At 45.2% G+C, this 21,668-nt stretch overlaps 1 protein-coding gene across 5 annotated transcripts in view; it reads right to left on the reverse strand.

The window, feature by feature from the left end:
- APPL2 (adaptor protein, phosphotyrosine interacting with PH domain and leucine zipper 2) overlaps nucleotides 1–9,030 on the reverse strand; it is a 60,011-nt gene extending 50,981 nt beyond the window's left edge. For all 5 annotated transcript variants that reach the window (XR_014024208.1, XM_081311405.1, XM_081311402.1 and 2 more), the window contains exons 1-2: nucleotides 8,775–9,030; nucleotides 2,868–2,966 (exon numbers count right to left, since the gene is read on the reverse strand). Coding sequence is in view for 4 of the 5 variants with exons in the window: in XM_081311405.1 (XP_081167531.1) it covers nucleotides 2,868–2,966; nucleotides 8,775–8,828 (153 nt within the window). In the remaining variant the exon portion in view is untranslated. The remainder of the gene's footprint in view (nucleotides 1–2,867; nucleotides 2,967–8,774) is intronic.
- Between the last annotated feature and the right edge of the window lie 12,638 nt (nucleotides 9,031–21,668).

Consider the following 21,668-nt stretch of genomic DNA (forward strand, 5'->3'; position numbering starts at 1 on the left):
ACTGTCACCAGCCTCTGCTGCAGAACCAGGCGGGAGGAAGGGTTTCTGGCCAGAGGACCCACGTGATGATCATGTGCTGTGAATTAAAAGCTGGATTCCAGCCTCTTGGAATGCAAGACCTACTTAATTTTGGCAAAACAGATTTTCTGGCTCAAAAGAAAAGATGCATAAGAGATTGTTTCACTTCTCCAGGCAAATGATTTGGACAGACATGGAAAAGCTGCACAGACTCTTGGGAGTGGCTTTCAGCCTCAAACAGGAGGGAAATCGTTAATAACAATATTCAAATTATTGAATGGCAAGCAAGTTCAGTATAAGTCCAGTTAAAAAAAAAGTCTCTTTTCTTATATTTCTAGTATTTAGGGAAAATATTTTAAAATGCCAACATAAATAGCCAGGACTTCATATTAAAAATCAACAAAGCTCTCAAATTCTGAATGTCTTTACCAAAACAAGTAGGCAAGCAAAGTCACAAATGAGGACTCGATTCTTTGTTGTAGATAAAAAGTGACACTCATAAAATACTGCAAAGTTTACCTGTCATATGTGTCTCCAGCTCTGATTCTGGATCTGAACTTCCAACAAGACCTCGTTCCTCACTGTGATGTCTTAAGAGAGAACTGGGTAGCCCCCTGGCCATTCCCCGTCCCAGCCCTACCCGCCTGCATGTGTATACCTGGGTACACATACATGTACCTACCCACCCTTTAAAAAATATATTTTTTAATCGACACACATATTTGCATATTTATGGGGAACAGCATGGCACTGCACACATATACACGATGTGTACTGATGAGATCAGGGTAACTGGCATGTCTACACCTTAGACAGTTATCATTTCTTTTTGCTGGGAACATTCAAAATCTTCTCTATTAGCTATTTTAAAATATTCCATTAATTGTTAACAAGTCACTCTGCTGTGCTACAGAACATCAGAAGTGCTTTCTCCTACCCGACTGTACCCTGTGTCTGTTAACCCTCTCCCCACGTTCCTGGCTCCTCTTTCACCACCAGACCCCTTCTCACCTAGTCACCTCTCACCTCCTGACACTTCTGAAGCAGCCACCTCCTTCTGTTTCTACTGCACTTCCCCAGCCCAGGCCTCCACCCTCCATCCCATGTAGTAGTGAAGTTTGAGACTAAAGACTCTGCTAGACTTAACTGGGTGGACTGGGGCGAGTTCCTTGTCATCAAAATCCTCAGTCCCCTGACCTACAAAAGGAGGATAATCAGAACACCAGCCTCACAGGGCTGCTGGGGAATGCAGATGAGATCATCAATGTAAAAGCTCCTGAAACTGCCTTCCAGTTGTTAAGTACTCAATAAATCTCAACAATACAATCACCTCCTTTTGGGTGCCCAGCTGTTACAGTTTGGTCCCCAAAGGCTGTATGCTAAAGGCTGGGTCACCAGCCTGTGATATTCCTGGGAGGCGGTGGAACTCTTAAGAGGTGGGGCCTAGTGGAAGGGAGCTAAGTGACTTGGGAGTGCCCTTGGAGGGGATATTGGGACCGTGGCTCCTTCCTCTCCCTCTCTTTGCTTCCTGACTGCCATGAGCCGACAGCTTCCTCACCATGGGGTCCCTTTGTTACATGGGCTGGCCACAGGCTCAAAGGAACAAGGTCAAGCAACTGTGGACTTGTTAGAATCTGTAAACAAGTCAGGATGGCGCCTGGCATTCTGCCAGGGGGAGTGGCTTGTGAGGTGGCGCCAGGAGCCATTAAGTGTGGAGATTTCTTATTGGTTGACTGCTGTATCTAGTTTATGTTAATTAAGATAGGCTGTGTGGAATGTATATATACCCCTCCTGTCCTACAATAAACGGCTCCTACTCCTGCTGTATCAATCTACACAAGTTGTTCGTCACCCCCTGGTTATTTTGGACTGTGGCATGGACTAAATCCTCTGAAGCTGTGAGCCAAAACAAACCTTTCCTCTTTTTAAGTTGATATTCTCAGGTATCTTGTCACAGCTATGGAATGCAGACTAACACAACTCCTCTGGATGAGGCAACCCTCCTCCCTAGTACTCATAGCACTTGCTGGTGACGTATGTATCTGTCTCCCAACCCAACTGTAAGCTCCCTAAAGTCAAGGACTGAGGCTTTTTCCATGTATGAATGACTAATAAGACAATGAGTCATGAGTTTTAAGAGCTATATAATAATGATTCCATATGGTTATTAAGAGTTATACAATACTGAATGTGGTATTTAAGTCTTTAGAAATCATCAATGAGAAAAAGAAACATTAACAATACAAATTTAAGTTGGCAAGGAATTAATGAAAATTATCAATTGCCATATTTTGATGTGTAACATAATTTTATTTTTAAGTGACTCATAAATCTTCCCTTAGAAAGTGACACACATGGCACTTCTTGATCTTAAAAAGTTTCACTCTGGCTACTCAGCAATTTATTTTCCATGGGTTTGCAAGCCAGAGATATTTGTTCCTCAAAACAAAGAAGCCACCCCATAGTTCCAGAACTGTGACTCAAGTCTTTTCAGAGGAAGCTCTGAAAAAACATGGCTCCCTCCCACACTGACATCCAAGACTGTCCATTTATGAGCGAGACAAAGAGCACATCTCAAAACACTGAACCCGCTCATTCGCCAGTGGGAAGAGGAGACTCCAATGTTTCCCTTTGGGGTTGAATTTTTAAAAATGAAAAGCAGTTCCGTGGTCTCTGTCTACGGGTTCTTGTTACAGGAAAACTACTCTTTCTCAAATAATGAAAAGAGAATGCCTTAGTTTTGGGAGGTGAACAGAAGTGAGAAAAGCAATTCTGATCTTATTTCAAATTTTTAAATGAAGCTTTTCCAACTCAAATTTCTCCTGGCCCAAGGGAAAGGGGCAGCCTACCTGGGCTCCGAAGACGCGCTGCATGGCCTGCAGCAGCTGGTTGGTGTAGTCGGTGAGGGTGCCGGCATCTTCTTCAAACACACTCAATAAAGAGCGAGTCTGCAAGAGAGGGGGCCGAGTTGGTTTGCCAGTGTCACAGTCACAAGGAGGCAGAAAACACGCGAGCGCATGCACAAGTGGAAATGGGTGGGCAGGGCCTGGGCCGGCTTCGCCTTCATCAGTAAAGCCAGCAGGAGCCGCCTCTCCACCCTTCCCACCGCAGGGCAGGGCAACAGTGCCTCCTGTCAGGGTCACAGAAGGAAAACCTGTTTTTAGAAAGATTGTGACTGGGGCTGGGGGCCTGGCTCGGGGCTAGAGTCCTTGCCTGGCGAGCTGGAGGCCCTGGGATCCACAGGGACCGCAGCACCACCAAGAATTCAGAACCAAGGGCTATTATCTGTCCTGACTTCAACCCCTACGACATGCTAGTCAAGTCCGTCCAACAAAGAGGGGTTAGGACGGACACACTCTCCTTTCAAGTCCATAAGGCCAGCGCCCCTCTGTGTGCCAGATGTGGCTGCAGGCACCACTGGAGCCTGACTCCCCACAGCCAGCTGCTTGGGTCTGGGTTCTGGCAGCCTTGCAGAGTGTGTCGTCCGTCCCTCCTAAGATACTGCTGCAAGGTCCCTGTTTTTCATCACAGTTTATTCAGCCAACTCTCAAATTCGTGGTTAGGAATTTCATGCTGCCTGGGCCCATTGGCGGTAGCTCTGGGCACAAAACTCAAACAGCAACAAGAAGCCCAGCTCCCTGCTTCCAGAAGTCAGGCTCCCAGGAGCTCTGAGAACCACTGAGCTATGCCACTCGCTGGAGGGTGTTTCTGAGTATTTTCATGGTAGTGCCCGGCACACACTAAGCACTGCAATATTGTTTATGAAATATTTACATATAAAATGGTGCACGAACAGGTGTTAAGGCATCACTTAAGAGATATATCGACTCATGGGGCTCTTGTGAATGTGCCCTGCTCAGGAGGAATCTGAAATACTACACTAAGCAATAATGGGATTTCCACTTCAGAAAATAACTCATTAGGCAAAGAATAAAATGTAAGTTACAGAAATATCTTTAGAGGTGATACCAAAGTGCTTTACAAGAAACAATTTATTAAGATTCATTACTTCCCTGCAAATAAATTTCAATCCCTTCTTTTTCTAACCTATCAGTTGAGAGTCCTGTCAATCCTAGGACCTCCCCGCTGCCATGCACCCACCTACTAGGGCCTGAGCCACCACAGTGCTGCACTACCCCAGGGGCCTGGGGCTGTGGGCTGCCTGCCACCCTCTAGCCTGAATGCAGCTGGGCCCAGACATCCCTGGGCCCAAAAGTCCCTCCATAAACAGAAGTGGAACCTCCTTTTGCTCTACAGACTCTGGGGCATCTCACAGCAATTCACTGAGGTCTTCCAGGATAAAAAAAAAAAAAAAAAAAAAAAAAATTCCCTGCTCTGTGACCTACATACTCTCTTTGGTACTAATGCTTATCAATGGAAGCATCACAATGCTGACATGCGAGACTGTAAAGGAGTGTGTAAAGAGCTCTGGCGGAGAGCAAACTTCATCAGGGAACTCATTTGGTGTCTAGCTCATGTTAGAATTCTTCAAACTTAAAAATCAAACCCCGTGGTATGAAATACATTTCACACTAAGGCCTGAGCAGAGGTTTCACCACACCATATTTACCCTCAGAATGCATACACTCTTTTTTTCCTATTTCATTTGCGAACAAAAATCATGGTTGGGACCCACTGGACTTCCTGACAACCTGTAGGAAAAAACAGGGATTTGGAATTCCGTATTACATTTCTTTAAGTTATAATTTTTGTCTGAAAAACAAATATTGTCAAAGGACATTTTCAGAACACACGCTGGGAGTCTGTCAGTATTCAGTGGCCTGTGCCTGCCTCCTGCCTTCAGCCAGCATCTGTGCTGGGAACTGAGATTCAAGGTTGAGGAGCAATGACCCCCCACTCTACAGGGGCTCCGGGCCAGCTGAGGCCCCTCAGAGGAGCTGTGACTCACTTGGGGTCCGTCACTCCTGGGTCCACATCCAGGCTCTGGCACTAATTTGCAGAGTTAACAAGATAACTAATGTATGTGAAGTGTTCAGCAGGGCCGAACGAATACACAGGGATGGCAGAGGATGATGATTATGAAGATAGTGAACTTTCAAAAAAATGTCAGGCACTGGCGTGTCACAAAGACAATGGCAGCAGCACTCATGAAGTTACTATGGCATGCAGGCACATAGACCCCTAACAAGCTGAAAAGTAGCTTATTTCTATTCTCCCGCTGTACATGTGCAAACACAAGCTCAGACAGGGTAAATAACTTGCCAGAGGGAACAGTGGAGAACTCAGGATTTGAATTCCATCCTTTCTGTACTACCCTCTGCTCTCAGGAGCATCCACAGCCTGAGGAGGGGAAAAAAGCAAGCACCCTAAGGATATAGCCTCAGCTCTGTGTTATTCCCTTACCTTAGTAAAGAAACAGCTTGTGACCTAATTCAGCCATCCTAGACCTTCTCAATAGCATGTTATTGTGGAATGGTTCAATTTTAATGTCAGAATATTTTTTAAAATTTTTAAGGTTCAAAACAAAGTTCTATTCCCATCATTTGGTGGAAGGAAAGATATTAACTAGTAGAATCATAAGTCTAAGTAAAATAGTGTTATAAATAAGAAGAGCCTCAGGGGCTGGGGCTGGGGCTGGAGCTGGGGCTCAGTGGCAGAGCACTTGCCTACCATGGGTGAGGCACAGGGTTCGATCCTCAGCACCACATACCAATAAATAAAATAAAGGCCCATTGACAACTAAAAAAATGTAAAAAATAAATAAATAAAAATAAAAAGAGCCTCAGGACAAAACCCCTCCACAACGAAGCCATACAAGGCCACCCAGGTTATGTTTGGAAGCATCTCATTGGCATAAAAAGAAAGACCTGATTTGGTTGGAGAGGGCTGTTCCCAGCTGGGCCACTCACAGCAAAATCTCAGAACTAAGTCTTTAATTTCTGTTTCAGTGATTCCAATTGCAAAATAATACAATAAACAGTGAGTTGGGATGGTGGCTCAGCCACAGAGTGCTTGCCTAGTCCATGGGAGGCTCTGGGTTCGATCCTCAGCACCACATAAACATAAATAAATAAAGGTATTGTGTCCAACTACAACTAAAAAACAATATTTTTTTTTTTAAAAAAAAAGCACAAAACATCCCCCCCCCCCAAAAAAAAAAAGCAGGCAACAGTTCTTCTGTCTTGGAAATGTATGACTTATAGGATAAGGAAATGGCCCCTTGACAAGTACAAGCAGCCATGTCCCTATCTTTCACAGCAACATTCACACTGTCCTGGAACTACTGTACACTTATCTGGCCCTGGAACATACTGTGAGCCGGTCGAGAGCAGTCACATGAATTTCATTTACATCACATTCCTAGCAGCAAGTGGTGGCTGGACAAATGGCCATGGAGTCCAATCTCTCATCCTGGAGATACCCTGCCTCTCATATAGCAGAGGTAAGCAGGGATAATACACTACACACACAGAATAGTTCTAAATACATCAGGCAGCACTGCCAACTAAAAAGGAGGAAATGAATACATGTGTCTAAGGTCAGACGACTTCTATTCAGCATTTCTTGGGTCACTCAGTTCAAACACAAAAGCTTTTGTGCAACCAGGTTACTTAAACAACCTCACAGTTCTCCTACATAAACCAGAGGCAACAAACAGTAGCTGGTTTCTTAGGATTTTTTTCCTTTTAGTGAAACAAACTTCAGGTTACCAATAACAGAAAACCCAGGTGCTAGGTAATTGGACTAACTTAAGCAATATCCCTTTAATATGCATGCAGCCTAGGTTCCAATCCTGGCTCTGTCACTTTAGAGAGTACAATCTTGGGAAAGTTATATAACTTCTCTGCTCCTAAATCATTTTAAGAGAGACCTAGATTAAAAGACTGTTGGGAGGACTGAGTTAAGAGGGTTAAGGCATTTAGAACAGTGTCCACACATAACACACATGATCTAAGCTTTTGCTATTCTTTTTATTCTTTCCACATAACATGAAAGAGCTGGATTACTCCTTCCACTTCCAAGTCTATGAACCTCCTTGGGAGTACAGCTGTACCAGGCACAAGCTGCATATAAAATACACAAAATATGCTCTAATGATTATTAAAGACCTTCTTAAAGGTAGCTTCCATTCTGTACAGCAACCACATCAAGAACCCTTAATAATAAACTCCCTATATTAAAAGGAACAGTAAATAGGAATCATAATGCCTCTAAACTTCTTTTTTCCACATAAAAGCTCAAAATCATAAACCTCATAGATAAGATAAGAGTTTAAAGCCTCTAGAGTGCCTTGAAGATCATCTCCTCCGTGTCCCTCATTCTGTAGAGGCTCTGCCGATGAGAAAAACTAGCCAGCCACAGGATGGGGATTAAGTGACTGCCCAAATCACATGGTAAGCTCAGTGTTGGAGCCAGAACTGCAACCCAGGTCTCCTGACTCATTTGCCAGTCTTCTTACTATTCCCTCATAGTGCTGCAAGTTCTTCAAGCCACTCAGTGTGTATTCACTTACGCGACAGCCAAAAATTCAGAATGTGATTTATCAGTGAGGACAGCACAGGGAATGAGTACAGCTTCTTTAGACTGGCCTGCCCAGAGCCATGTCTGGTTAGGAAAGCAATGTATCTTTGCATCTCAGCATCCCCAACTACAAAGCAAGTGGAGAACTCGGTTTGCAATGATCACTGGAAATTTCACATTAGGTCCCATTCCCATTCAATTGGTGGGAGGTTGTCGGAAATGCCTCCTATCATGGGGTCCAATTCAATTAAAAACACCAGAAGTGTAGAGCTCTATAAAAGAGATCTTTGAAAAATCAGTCAGTGGATGCCAACTTGCAAAAAAAATAAAAGAAAAACTACAGCTTGCTTACAGTACCCGACTTGCCTGCATAGGAAGGATCACAAAGAAATGCGCACAAAACACAGGTGCACACAGCCCTGTTTACTTATTCTCAGGGGTGGAGATGCAGAGAGCACTAGATAAGTCTCTCAAAGAGTCATCCTGGGTGGTACAATTCACTCAGGAGAGAAAGGAAGGAACCCCCAAAGAGGGGAAACTGGGAGAAAAACTCTTGGCACTAGAAAATAAAGAAACTTAAATAACCCAGGGATGCAGAGCCAGGAAAGGAGATAGGAAGCAAGGGTAAGCCAGGTGGGAGGGTGTCAAATGAAGAACAAAAGCTCCCCAGAGAAAGACTATGAATTAGGAGCTAATGAACTAGTGTCATTTGCACTCATTTGCTATATTTACACACCAGTTTTCACCCCCAAGCTCAAAGGATTCGCATCTCAAGCGTGCTAATGAGGTTCCCTCGCCCGACAAATGGGGCAGGTGTTGTTCATTTTCTCTTCATAATGGAAAACAGTGCCAGAGAGGCTGGGAGAGGGATCCAGCCTCCCTGCTTCCCGTTCTGGACCCTAAACCGCCCCCCCCCCCCCGTTCTGGTCACATCAGCAGAGGTGCTCCGAATGACAAGATGGACTTCTTTACTCTGAACCGCGAACTGTCTGATTTAAAAAACAAAAACTTTACAGGCACCTTCTCATTTAATTCTCCTAACTACCCAAGACACAGGTACACTCATTCTCTCTATTTGACAGAAGGCAGAAGGCAGGCACCAAAAGGCGAACCGTCTGCCCCGGGCTCCGTGCTTACAAGCCAAGGAGCCAGAGTTAGTCCCGGGAGGGGTCGCGACACGGGGGCTTCCGGGGTCCCCGGCCCGCCCCCTCCTCAGGAGGCGCCCCTCCGCGGCCTCGCCCCTGCGGGCGCACGGGACCCATCGGCGGAGGTACCTGGGGGCTGTCCTGCAACGCCTCCTCCAGCAGGAGCTTATCCACCGCGGGCATGGCTGGGTCAGGGCGGATGGAAGGACGCAGGGCGCGAGGCGGCAGCCGAGGTGCTCCGGGCTCAGGCTACTCAGCCGACTCTCAGTGCCCGCGGCAGCCCCGCGCGCGCCCACGCCTGGCCAGTGACCGCCGCCGCCTGCCAGCCCGCCCACCTCCCAGCCCAGCCCGGCACGGCCCCCAGCGGAGCCGATCAACAGGAAGTGTGGCGAGCGTCCGGCCGGCCGCCGGAAGTGTGGCTGCCGCGCTTCCGACCGCGGGGAGCCGCGACCCTCGGGACCCTGCGTCTCGTCCAGCGCTTAATGGGTTAGGGTGCCGCAGTCATGGCCGCCTGTCCCCCTTGCGCGTGCCAGTTGATGCTACAAAACCCAAAAGAGGAACCCGAGTGTGGGGAGATGAGGTTTTATCTACTTGTGGCTACTCAGAAACCCTCTTGCGTCGAAGGAGATAGTAGCTAACAGATTTTGCTGCAATTACTCTCCCCACCACCAACTCCCCACCACCTTTTTTTTTGGTACTGGGGATTGAACCCAGGATCATTTTTTTTTTTTAAACCACCGAGCCTCATCCCCGCCTCTTTTATTTTTTATTTTGAGACAAGGTCTCTCTAAATTGCTGAGGCTAGTCTTTGAACTTGTTATCCTCCTCCCTCAGCCTCCCAAGAGGCTGGAATTACAGGCTTGCGCCAGAGCTCGCGGCCTCATCCCTTTTTTTAAACCGAAGGACAACCCTGCAGTTCTCACACCAATTTTGCTAGATAAATCTCATTGCCCTGAAACAGTTCTGAGAGCAGAGAGGTCAGCTAAGTTTAGGAAAAGCTGGATCACTATGACTCATCTGTGATAGAGATAACTAGTCTTGGAAAACAGCTCTTTGGTTTAGGCCATGTAATTAGGTCTTGTTCTGCTGGTTTGTTATGTCTTTTTGGAGAATTTCATCAACGAATTTTTAGAATTGGAAGGAATAATCTAGTTCAGAGTTGTCATTTAGAGATGAGGAAACAGATTCCAGAGAATTAAATGATTTGGTTAGGATCATTAGAGTGAAGCTTGCCAAAGAAGATAAGGAAGCCAGTTGGGGTGGGGAAGGTTGGCAAAGGGATCTTACCGTCTTTTTGTCAAAGGCAAGGGTCTCTGAAGTTCCTTCTTTAGGAATCAGTAAGACTTATCCAGTAGAAAACATCACCAAAATCAACAGGAAGATTATGATGCCGTACAATTTCTGTATTCTGCAGAAGCCACCTTGGTATGTTGAGAGAATCTGCATTGCCAACACCTCTGAAGGTCAGTGGCATGCTGCTGTCACTCCCTTGGTAATGGCTAAGCCTGTCCTGCGCTACTTTATGGCCTCCGTTGACCATCTTTCCCCCCATCATATTCTTTCTTCCCTGTAGGTGGAATCATGACCGCAATGTTTCTTCCTTTTCCTCTATTTCTACCGAGTACCATTCAATCAATTTTACCTCATGTAATCTTCCAAATTCTCTCGTGACCAAAATCCTCTTCCTCAAGGCCAGATTCGAGTTCTTCCTCCCTTCTGATTGTAAGAACAGTGTGAGGATATGATTATGCCAATTATATCCTTTTCATTGGAAAATAGACATTAAAAGGAGACAGTGCTGTTCAGAAGCTTTGAAAGGGCTCAGATGTTCCCTTGGGGGTTGCCATAGTTTTCATGAACCATCTCATCTTCTAATTAAAATCACCTTTCCTTGAACACCAATATTCGAAGTTACTCAGATCGTATTCTTACAATATTCCAATCCTTTTTACTTTTCTACATTTTATTGCTACATTATGAGCTAAACAGCCTTTGTGGGATTTCTTGGTACTTAAGTACCCATTATAACATTGCTTCTCTGGGAAAATGTATCCCAAATTCAAAGTGACTAAATTATAAAACAAATTCTGGGATTATAACACATTTATAAATTCTTTTCATTAATTATTTCATCCAGTCATTTGTGTAATTGATGAAAATGTTCAGTGCCACCACTTGCACTCACTTTGCTATCTTTATTACGAATTATGTAAGAGGAATCTTTAAGTAAACATGAAAAATTTTAAATGTTTCATAAGAAGTATCTGTCCCTATAATTTTTAAAGGTTTTACAAAACGTGTCTGTCCCCCACCTCCAACTGTATCTGAAATTCCTGGACAGATAGAGGGCTGGAGACAGGAAGTACAAAGATGAAATTACTGTCTGGAGCCACCGTGACCTGTGGGAAGAGAGGATGAGCTCTATGGACCATCGGGAAGATGGAATAGTAAGGCACAAAAAGGTATCCAGGAGGCCCAAGTCGGAGAGGTGCTTCAAGAATGAGTGAGAGCAAAGACACCTGTTTTGAGCAAATTGCCCAGTCAGTAGGCCACGGGCACAGATCTTTCTTCTGCCTGCAGTGACCATTCTCTTGCTTCATTTCAGACAAGCCCAATTACAGCCTGCAAATCCCAGCTTAGGATGACTGTGTGTGTGTGTGTGTGTGTGTGTGTGTGTGTGTGTGTAAGAGAGAGAGAGAGACAGACTTTCATTCATTCTTTCTATGCTTTAGTCACACTTGACTAGATAATTCTAGAATAACACCTCTATTTGATCCCACCCCAACTTTCCAGCTAGAGTGTTTATTTCTGTACTCACAGTGTCTTGTGCCTTATCCAACACATAAGCAGTTGCTTGAGAAATGCTTATTAATGTACCACAGATGTCATTATAACTAACACATGGTTAGGACTCCGCAGTTTGAAAAGTGTTTTCGTGAATTTCTTTCCATTTGATACCACGATGCTGGGAGTTTTCTAGTCATAAACTTGCTGTTTAGCACCTCCTGTGCACCGGGCTCTCCTCCAGAAACTCTGAATGTAGCCGGAAGCTCATAGAAGTCCCTGCCCTAATGGAGCTTATATTTAAATAGGGGAGAGAATAAAAAATAAAAACAAATTGATAAGTATATGATAATGTTTAGTAACAGGATAAAGGATTGTGGGAAATGGAGTAAGCAGGAAGAATTCTCTGAGAGACCGACATTTGGGCTGAGAATTGAATAAAGAAAGTGAATAAACCAAGCCCGGAGGGAAGAGCAAGTGCAAAGACCCAGAGGCGTCTCAGTGTGAGGATGAGCAGGAAGGCCAGCAGCCCTGGAGTAGAGTGAGCAGGGAAGAGTGGGAGGGTACGGGGGAAAGAGATGCCAGCCTCCAGGTCACAGAGGACCCTGTGTCCACCGGAAGGACTTTGGGTGGTGGTGTTCTGGGTATTGTAGAAAACTGCTGATTAAATATAAGCAGCTGAGTGGCGAGGTCTGATTTACGCTTTTAAAGAATTTCTCTGGGTTCTAAGGGGCTATTGCAATGATTCAAGCAAGAGATTATGAGGTCTGAGTCAAGGTCTGGGTTACTTGTAGAAATGGTGAGAGGCGGTGAAAACTAGACACGTCTTAAAAGCACACCTGACAAGCTTCACTGGCCTAGGGGTGGGGGAAATAGAGCAATTGGGTGAAAGGCCCTGGGATTTACTGAGATAGGAAATGTTGGGGAGGAGCAGGTTGGTGGTGGCATCAACCATTCTGTTTGGGCCAGAGCACTCGAGATGCCTTTTAAACCTCCAAGTACAGGTGTCTGTGGTACTTGGGTGCACCACTGTAGAGTCCAGGGGGAGACCGAGGCAGCATGTGGATGACATTTAATCCACCAGAGTAGATGGAATTTCTTAAGAATTGAATGAAGATAGGAAAGAACAGAGATCAGAAGACTGAACACGTATAAGACCCAGTAACTAATGAGGTAGGAGGAGGATTAAGAAACTCACATCCCATCCTAGAAGCTATATACAAAGGAAACACCATCCTAAAGACAGTCAAGGACGTGTTCAAAAAAGAATTGACCCACAATGTCAAGGGCAGCAGAAAGGTCAGCTCAAGAGGAGGATTGGGGATGGACCTTGGGATTTGCTGTTGGTCTTTGGTGAGTGCTGAACCTAGTAAGAAACTTTGACAAGAACAGTTTCATTTGAAAGCCAGATGGTATGTGTTCAGGAGCAATTGAGGGAAGACAAAACTTACTTCAAGAGATTTTTCAATAAAGGGGTGATTGGAGGGGAATTAACTGCAGGGATGATGAGCAAATGGGAAATTTTTCCTTTGTTTGCTTGTTTTCAGCAAAGGGATGCTGCAGACTTTGGGCAAGTTGTTTTGTTTGGGGGATTAAGCATGGGGCACTCCATCACAGATCTACATTCCCAACCATTTTTATTTTTTTCCTTGAGACAAGGTCTCCCTAAATTGCCCAAGATGGCTTCAAACTTTCAGTCCTCCTGCCTCCTGTCTCCACCTCCTGAGTACCTGGGATTCCAGATGGGCCTCACCATGCCTGGCCTTTCTGAGTCTTGCTTTATTTACTCTCCCTGAGATGAGAATAAAGACACCAATTACAAGCTGTTTCCATTGGCTGTCCCATATCAATCAGAACTTTTTCAGCTGTAAATGACACCACCTCTTAGGTTTTTAAGGAAAAGAAAAGGCAGGGAGACTCTGAGGGGTGGAGAGACTATTTCTTAGATTATTTGAATATTGATGAGAACAAGCCCCTAGAGTGGGGGAGATTAGGCAATAAAGACAAGAAAGTGGCAACTCCAAGGCCAAAGTCCTTGAGTCACAAAAAGGAATGAGACCCAAATGGCAAGTGAGGGGGATGGCCTCAGGCAGAAGCAGGGACAGTGCATTCTGTGTGATACAAGTGACAGAGTGGGTAGATTAAATGAGGGAGGATGAAGGAGTTCTTTGCTGGGGCTCTTTTTCTCAGTAAGATAGGAAGCAAGGCCATCGTTCAAAAGAATGATGGTCAGATGTGTTGGAGGTCTCAGAGGTGAGGAGAAGGCGTGAAGTAGTCATGGGGCACAGGCAGGTAGGCAGCAGAACTGGTGTCCCCATGGTACAGATGCTGCAGCCGAGGCTCAAATAAATGCTATGATAGAGCCAAGAACCCCAAGGCCAGGACTGTCCGAGCACCCCAGAGAAGAGGGAAGGCTCCCCCATTAGAAGCCCAAGGCTCTTGATCTAGAGCCCTTCTCCCCTTACCTCCCAACTGTCTCCGTAGTATCTGATCCGCAACAGATGCTTCCAAAGTGGTTGAATGATTGGGCCTCTTCCCCTACCCAGGACTCCTGCGACTTAGGCTGTGTGTTCGCCAACTGTCTTTCCATGTGCAACTCTGCAGCCAGTTGTGGAAACTGAGAGGGGAAATGGAAGCCCTCCAGGGATGAGCGGCATCCTTGAGCTCTGAGAGGCCACCATGGCAATCAGTGAAGGCGGGGACAAGGGGGGAGAGACCTTCTCAGTTCCTGAGTGTTCATCTTATGATGGGGATTGTCACTCTGCTACTTAACACCCTGTGGTGATAACAATAGCAATAATTACAAACAGATATTTATTGAGCTGTTACTTTGTGCATTCTTATTTTACCTGTGTTAATGCTATGATTTGAATGTGTTCATTGCTCTGAAATTCACACGTTGAAACAGTCCCGGATGCAGTAGTGTTCAGAGGTGAGCCCTTTAGGAGGGTCATTAGGACAACTCCTCAAGGAAGTGAAGGCAGAGCCCTCATGAAGGGGATTAGCCTCTTTAGGAAAGGAGGGAGTCTGTTTGTCCCCTTTGCCTGTCTGCTATGTGGGGACACAGAGAAGGAGCCATCCCTGAAGTAGAGACAGGAAATCTGCTGGTGCCTTGATCTTGAACTTTGCAGCCACAAGAACTGTGAGAAATAAATGTCTATTATGTATAAATCTCCCATTTTGTTACAGCAGCTGGAACAGACTAAGACTCTCTTGCAATCATATCCCAAACCTCAGGAGTTATCCACTGTGGTAATGATTGTTTCAGAAACAAGGCAACTGAGACCCAGGAAGCTTAGAGAACTTGTTCGCAGTTAGCCTCTTCAGACATGGGCTCCCACCAGGAGGTCTGTCCTGGGATGTGTGTTCTTACCCACCCCCACCCCTTCTGAGGCTTTCCCCTGGAGGTCCCTGTTGCTCATAGTATGACATCTGTGCTCCTCCGCAGGGTACGCAAGCCCCTGCGCCATCTAGCGCCTGGCTACCATGCTGTTGCTGTCTCCTGCCACCTCGACGTTCCCTGTAGTCCTTGAAAATATACTGTCCCCTAGCCTGTGTTTTTGTAGAGTTCCTTTCCCTCAGACTCAAATCCTCACTCCCCGGGAGCCCCTTAACAGCACATCTTCTAAAACTGCTTTAGTGGCATTTCTGTGGTCAATGGAATCCAACCCAGTGCACATAATGAAGCATGCACTTGGTCGCAAGCACTGAGCCAGCCACTACAGGTTCCATAATGTGACAGAGACTGGGGCTCCCTCTCTTCCAAGGAGCTTCCAACCCAGCAAGGGCAGCAAGTCGGGGATGCGCATGTGCAGGATGCTGGGTTCCTAAGCTAGAGGACTTGCAGGCTGACAGGGGACAAAAGAGCGGGAAGGAAGGCAGCCACCACCGAATGGGCAGCCTTTCTCTGAGCTGTCGCCACGTGCATTTGTGGCCCTGTCTGCTGCTAATGACGAGTCATTGCAAAAGGAAATAAAATACTCATCTCGGTAGTGTTATATATTTAGCATATTCTATATAAATCTTTTGAGCAATGTTCCAAGAAGTTACAAGTTTCCTAGAAAAATGCATCCGACACGACAGTGGCGATTTCAACCAGACTCTGTGTAGTGCGCTGCCTTTATTGATGCCATTGCAACCAGGTCTCGGTGACATTCACTGACATTTCCCAGGTTCAGATGCTCCCTGCAGGAAGCAGTTCTTCATAAAAACTACTAAACTTTCAACTTATTATTTATTAAACAATTTTTACATATTGATAATAAATAAAAATATGATATTGGAGATATATTAAGAATAGCTTTCTGAATTCCTAAGACTTTTCAGAAATTCTGATTTCTTGTTCTCAAATCCCAAAGATTAGTGGGGACGGGTAGGATAAATAAGAGCTTCTCTAAGTTGCTTTAGGTCAACTTCATCTGTCTTTCCTCTCTCCACCTATAGGACTTACATGTTTTTATTGGCACTTATGCCCTGTCTTATTTATTTATGGGCCTATCTCTCTTGACCCATGTGGGAGCCCATAAATTATAATTAGGTCTTTATGTCAAGTACCTTCATTTTCTTAGTGCCACACTTTGAACCTGGCTTTTAATCATCATTCAGAAAAAAAAAATGACATTAGAGGCATTATATTAAGGTATTAGTTAGGATTTGATTTGGATATACCACTAATAAGAAAAACATATGTCTAAAACATGATAAAAGTTTGTTTTTCTTTTATTTTCAAGAAATTCAGAGGTGCTGTGTGTGGTAGTTTATGCCTATAATCCCAGCAGCTTGGGAGGCTGAGGCAGGAGGATCACGAGTTCAAAGCCAGCCTCAGCAATTTAGCAAGGCCCTAAACAACTTAGCGAGACCCTGTCTCAAAATAAAAAATAAAAAAGGGCTGGGGATGTGGCTCAGTGGTGAATCGCCCCTGGGTTCAATCTACAGTACCAAAACCAAACAACAACAACAACAAAAACCCACATCAGTCCAGGGCTAGATAGCCCTCCCTCCACAGTGTCAGTCAAGAATCCTTCTATACTGAGCTCTGGCTTCCCTTATCAAAGTTGCTCCATGCCAAGATGACGGCTGGTCTTCCAGTCATTTTTTTTTTAACTTTTTAATATTTCTTAGCAGTGCCTTATATTTTTACATAATGGTGCATGTATGAATACATAACAAAAAATCCGATTTGTTGTTATGTATTCATACATGAATCCGATGTGGATTTGTTGTTATGTATTCATACATGAAAGCAAGATGACAATACAGTTTGACCAGTACCATTCCCTAGTATTTTCCCTCTCCCTCCCCTTCTAGTCATTAAGTCAGCATTCCAACCAGCAGCTTGAAGAAAGCAAGAGAATGACATGTTTCCACCCAAAACGGCACACACCAGCATCCTACTTAATCCCATCCCATACGCTAGAACTTAGTCATATGTCCACACACAGATACCAGGGAAGCTGGAAAGTTGGCCTTTTTCCAGGCTCAGGTTGCCCAGCTAAGATTCAAGGGTTCTCATACTGCTGGAGGGGATGTACTATGGTATAGCTACTGTGGAAAATGGCTTGGACATGCCTCAAAAAGTCAAACATAAAGTTATTATATGACTCCACAAATCCATTCCAGTATAGACCCAACAGAACTAAAAACATCTGTCCACACAAAAACTTGAATGTGAATGTTTATAGCAGCATTATTCATAGTAAGTACCCTGAATGTCCATCAACCGATAGATAAGCAAGATAAGAGATGGCACTCCCAGACGGTGGAATATTTTTGACATTAATAAGAATGAAGTACTTATGCAGGCTCCGATGTGGATGAACTTGAACATGTGAATTTGAACATGATAAATCAAAGAATCCAGTCAAGAAAGTCCACATGACTCCAACTCTTTGAAATGTCCAGGGTGGGCAAGTACATAGAGACAGAAAGTAGACTAACCTTTGCCAGGAGCTAGCTTGAGGGGGGATGGAATGGGGAGTGATTTCTATTGGGGGGGGCAGTGATAAAATGTTCCAAAATCAAATATTAGTGATGGTTGTACAATCCCTGAATCTGCTAAAAACCATGGATTTGAACACTTTAAAATGGTGACTTCCCCAGCACTGCAAATAAGATAAAATAAAATGATGAATGTTATGGCACGTGAATTACAGTTCAATAAAACAATAATAAATTAGTGTAAAAGATTGGGGCTCTACTATTGAAAAGAAAGAGGAGAAAATAACAATTTGGGGATAATGGTCTCTGTTAAAGACCCCTAGAATGAATTAATCAGAAAAGAATCTCTTCAGAATATTTTTTGTGTTAATGGAATAGAAGGGGAAAAAAGAAGAGGATAAATGATAAAAACAATAGTCAAATGATAAATAAAGAAGCAGGCAGGCCTGAGTAAAGGTCAGCGAGAGTTGTTCTCAAGTTCTAGAGGCTCGGGCTCTGTTTTTTTATCACCTCCTTGGGACTCATGCTGGGAATTAAAACTTGATTTTCCATTTGAACTCATAAAACATGACAAAGTTTAGGAAAATAATGTTTCAGTCAAAGGTCACTAAATTTGAACTTCTGCAAAATTAGCAACTCAGCCCTCTGCTACCAGTGCCTTTTAAAGTGGGGACAGTAGAAGCCTGGGAAGCACTCCAGAGAAAGCACGGGCTGGTCCCGATAAGTTTTGGTTATCAAGAAAGAACCTTAGAGTTGTAGCACAAATATCCCTAAATCTGAAAGCCTGAGTGTGCGGAATAGAGTGCTAATAATGATAAATGGCTTAGAGGAAAGTGCAGCATTGTAGGAAGGCCATTGACTTGGAGCCTGACAGACCTGAGTTTGAGCCCCTGCATTGCAGGATGCTGGCCATAAGACTTTGGGCAAGTTAGGTATCTTTTCTGAACCTCAGTTCACTTCTCTGAGGTATGAATATGCTAATTCCTACCATATCCTATTTCCATAGGCAGCTAACTGTGTGTCAGTATTAATCAGGCTTTTCAGTTGCCAAAGACAAAAGAGAGGCTGGAGCAGGAGAATCCTATATTCATAAGTTCGAGGCCAGCCTGGTCACCTTGGTGAGACTCTGTCTCAAAAACTGAAATGGGCTGAGGATGTAGTTCAGGGGTAAAGCACTTCTGAGTTCAATCCCTGGTTCTGCTAAACCCAGCTCCTACTGGATTAAGGAAAATACAAAAGATCTGGAAGGAGGGAGTTGGATTTCTTGGATTGCATGAGGAGACAGGGCACAAAGGAAGTCAAGAATGGCCTGAAACTAGAGACCTGAAGCCCCAGGGCTCCCTTTCTACCTCTCATCCAAACATTTCCCTGAAGGTTGGCCTCATTCTCCCACATGCAAGACTTAGAGTGGCTAGAACCATGTCACCCGGGGGCTGCTGACTCACATCCGATACAAGAGAGAAAAATTGAAAAATACATGCTGGCTGTGCTTCCCATGCCTATAGTACCAGATGCTCCAGAGGCTGAGGCAGGAGGATCGTTTGAGCCTCCAGTTTGAGACCTCATCTGGAGGTGGGGCTGGAGGTGTGGATAGAAAATATTAAAAGTCCTTGAAAAGGGCTCTGATTGTCCCGTCTTTAGACACAGAGGTGCCCACTCCTTGAATCACTAGCTGTGACTGTGTGCATGGGTGTACACAGCGCCAGTCACCGGGAGGGGCCCCACCTATGTCAGAGCTGCACTGTGAGGCCAGAGGAGGTGGGCTCTGTTACCAGAAGAGGGAGGAAGAGGACAGGAACCACACAGACCAAAACAAGGTGGGTCCATCCCATGTCCCAGTCCCAGTGAACACATCTGTCCTCCCTCACGTACCCCACACCCTTCCTCCATGGAAGGCAATGCCCAGGGTGGAAGTCAGAATCTGGGAGTCAAGCTCTGTCCCCACTGTTGCCTATCTCCCACTTGCAGTGAATCAGCAAGCCCTAGTCCTCTGCCCACTGGCTTCTGGCACATCCATCCCTCTCTGTCCATCTCCTCTGTCCCTGCTCCAGGAGTGACCTCTCTACCTGTGCCTATGTGCCCACAGTGACTGGTCCTCTTGCTCCTTGGTGTACCTGCCTCTAACTTCCACATGAGAGTTATTGTTTCAAAAACAATAGACTTGTCATGTTTCTTCTTTGCTCAACATTTTTTAATGGCTCCCCATTAACTCCAGCTACATTATTTGTGGGACCCAAGTTTTCCTGTGTTGCTTTTTTTCTTTTTTATAGTCTCTCAACTTGCCATGGTGTTTGAATTTACTATTTATTGTTGTTCTAAGTTAAAACTAAAAACATTCAAATTGTAAATTATTTGCATGAACTTCGCCATTCATCTTTATATCAAGATGCCAGTTGTAAATGAAAATAGATGAGTGTCTAACTGGTGTATGCAGTGAAGTCAAGCAATTGCATTTTGTAGCCATTGTATTTCTTACCAGGATGCCAGAAAGGCTGCACAGAGCCAGCCCCATTGTTTTGTTCTGCACGTTCTACAGAGACCCAACAGGAGGTGGCAGCTTTTATGTCACACTTACTTGTGTTTGCTTTGGGTCTTGCTAAACTCCCACACATACTAAGTCCACTGGAATTCTGTGCTCATGGGAATCATGAAATCTAAATGCCAACGAAGCCGCTGCCGCACGTGGATCTGCATGCATGGACACCCTCCTCTGCTCATGGCCACGTTCCACTCTCTCACTGGACTTCCTTTATAAAACACAAGTTCAAAGACAAAGCTGGTCCCATTTCCTCTTTCCTATAGAACCAGTTCCATGAAGCTGCTTCCGATGAGATTCCAGGTCTCTGACCATCAGGCCTAAGCCTCTCCCCTTTCCCTTCTCCACTCATTCGCACTCTTCTTTGTCCACAGAAGTTTTTGCTCCCCTGAGGATAAGCTCCCTACATTCTCCTCACATGGTCCTCTGCCCATCCTGTCCCTACTGTTTGAAGATCACCTTGACTCTCCCGGAAAGACTGGGATGCTGTCCCCCCGTGACTCCCTGTGCTGTGACAAAGCCTGTGGTCATTAAGTCCTGTACGGCAGTTGGCTCTGTGTCTGAGTCCCCAGGACCATGATGTCTTCGGGGCCAGGAATTGACTCTTTTCTCTTTTGAGTTCTTTGTGTCCAGTGAGTGACAGGGGCTTGCACAACACAGCACTCATAAGTAGCATGGCACAGCAAAGCAATGGCTGGTATACAGTGGGCACTCATCCACTGAGTCTTTTCAAATCCTTACAGAGTGTCCACCATAGAAGTGGATCCTGCCGTGCCAGTCCTTCCCTCCTTCAGCAAATATTTATTGAGTGCTGACTGCATGCCATGACCTGTATTAGGAGCTGGAAACACACTGGTGAGGGAGACAGCCAGGGTCCCTTCCTTCCATGACTTCCTCCCAGAAAATACCATCTCACTTCCTGTCCTTGTCACCATGCTCCCACGAGGAAACCCAAATCCAGCCATACATATTTCAAGACTTTCTCTGCTTCCACCTTCTGCTCAGGATTCTCTTTCTCTGCTCCATTCTCAGGTACCAAGAGATGGTGCTTAATTTTGCCAGTGTTGCTTCCCCATCCCCAACCACCCCAGAGATGAACAAAGAACAGGAAATCAGCTTGTTGGCCCCCAGGCGAGTTCCTCCTCCCTAGGATCAAGAAGGTCACTCACGGTGGACTGCTGTTACCAGTCCCCTCCCCTCACCTAATTGATTCTCTGACAGATTGGTGACTCTTTCCACCTATCTGGTCATCAAGGCGACGTGTCTCAGTGGAGGTGCAGTTGGCTACAGAACCCGGCTCAGGCTCACCAGAGAGAAGAGCGGAATCCCTGCATGCTCGGACTCTTGGTGACAGAGGCCTAGTTTCCATCCCCACCTTCCTTGGCCCCATCTCTCACCCCATCGCCCTGCCCTCTTATAAGTCCAAGGTGATCCTCAGCAGGGAGCCAGGGTGCAGGGGCCTCCTTAATAGACTACAAGGGCCTCACTCACACAGATGGTTTTTGCTCCTCTTCTCCCAGCTGGGACGCCATTTTTCTATTTTTTTTTTTTATTGGTTGTTCAAAACACTACAAAGCTCTTGACATATCATCTTTCATACATTTGATTCAAGTGGGTTATGAACTCCCATTTTTACCCCAAATACAGATTGCAGAATCACATCGGCTACACATCCATAGGAAAGGTAGCAGAATACAACAGTCACTAATATGGGACGCCATTTTTCAAGCTTACACATGGCAAATAGAAGAAATACTCGTGCAAAG

This window comes from Spermophilus citellus (assembly GCF_964194105.1).
Source record: "Spermophilus citellus genome assembly, chromosome: 10".
Classification (NCBI taxonomy): domain Eukaryota; kingdom Metazoa; phylum Chordata; class Mammalia; order Rodentia; family Sciuridae; genus Spermophilus; species Spermophilus citellus.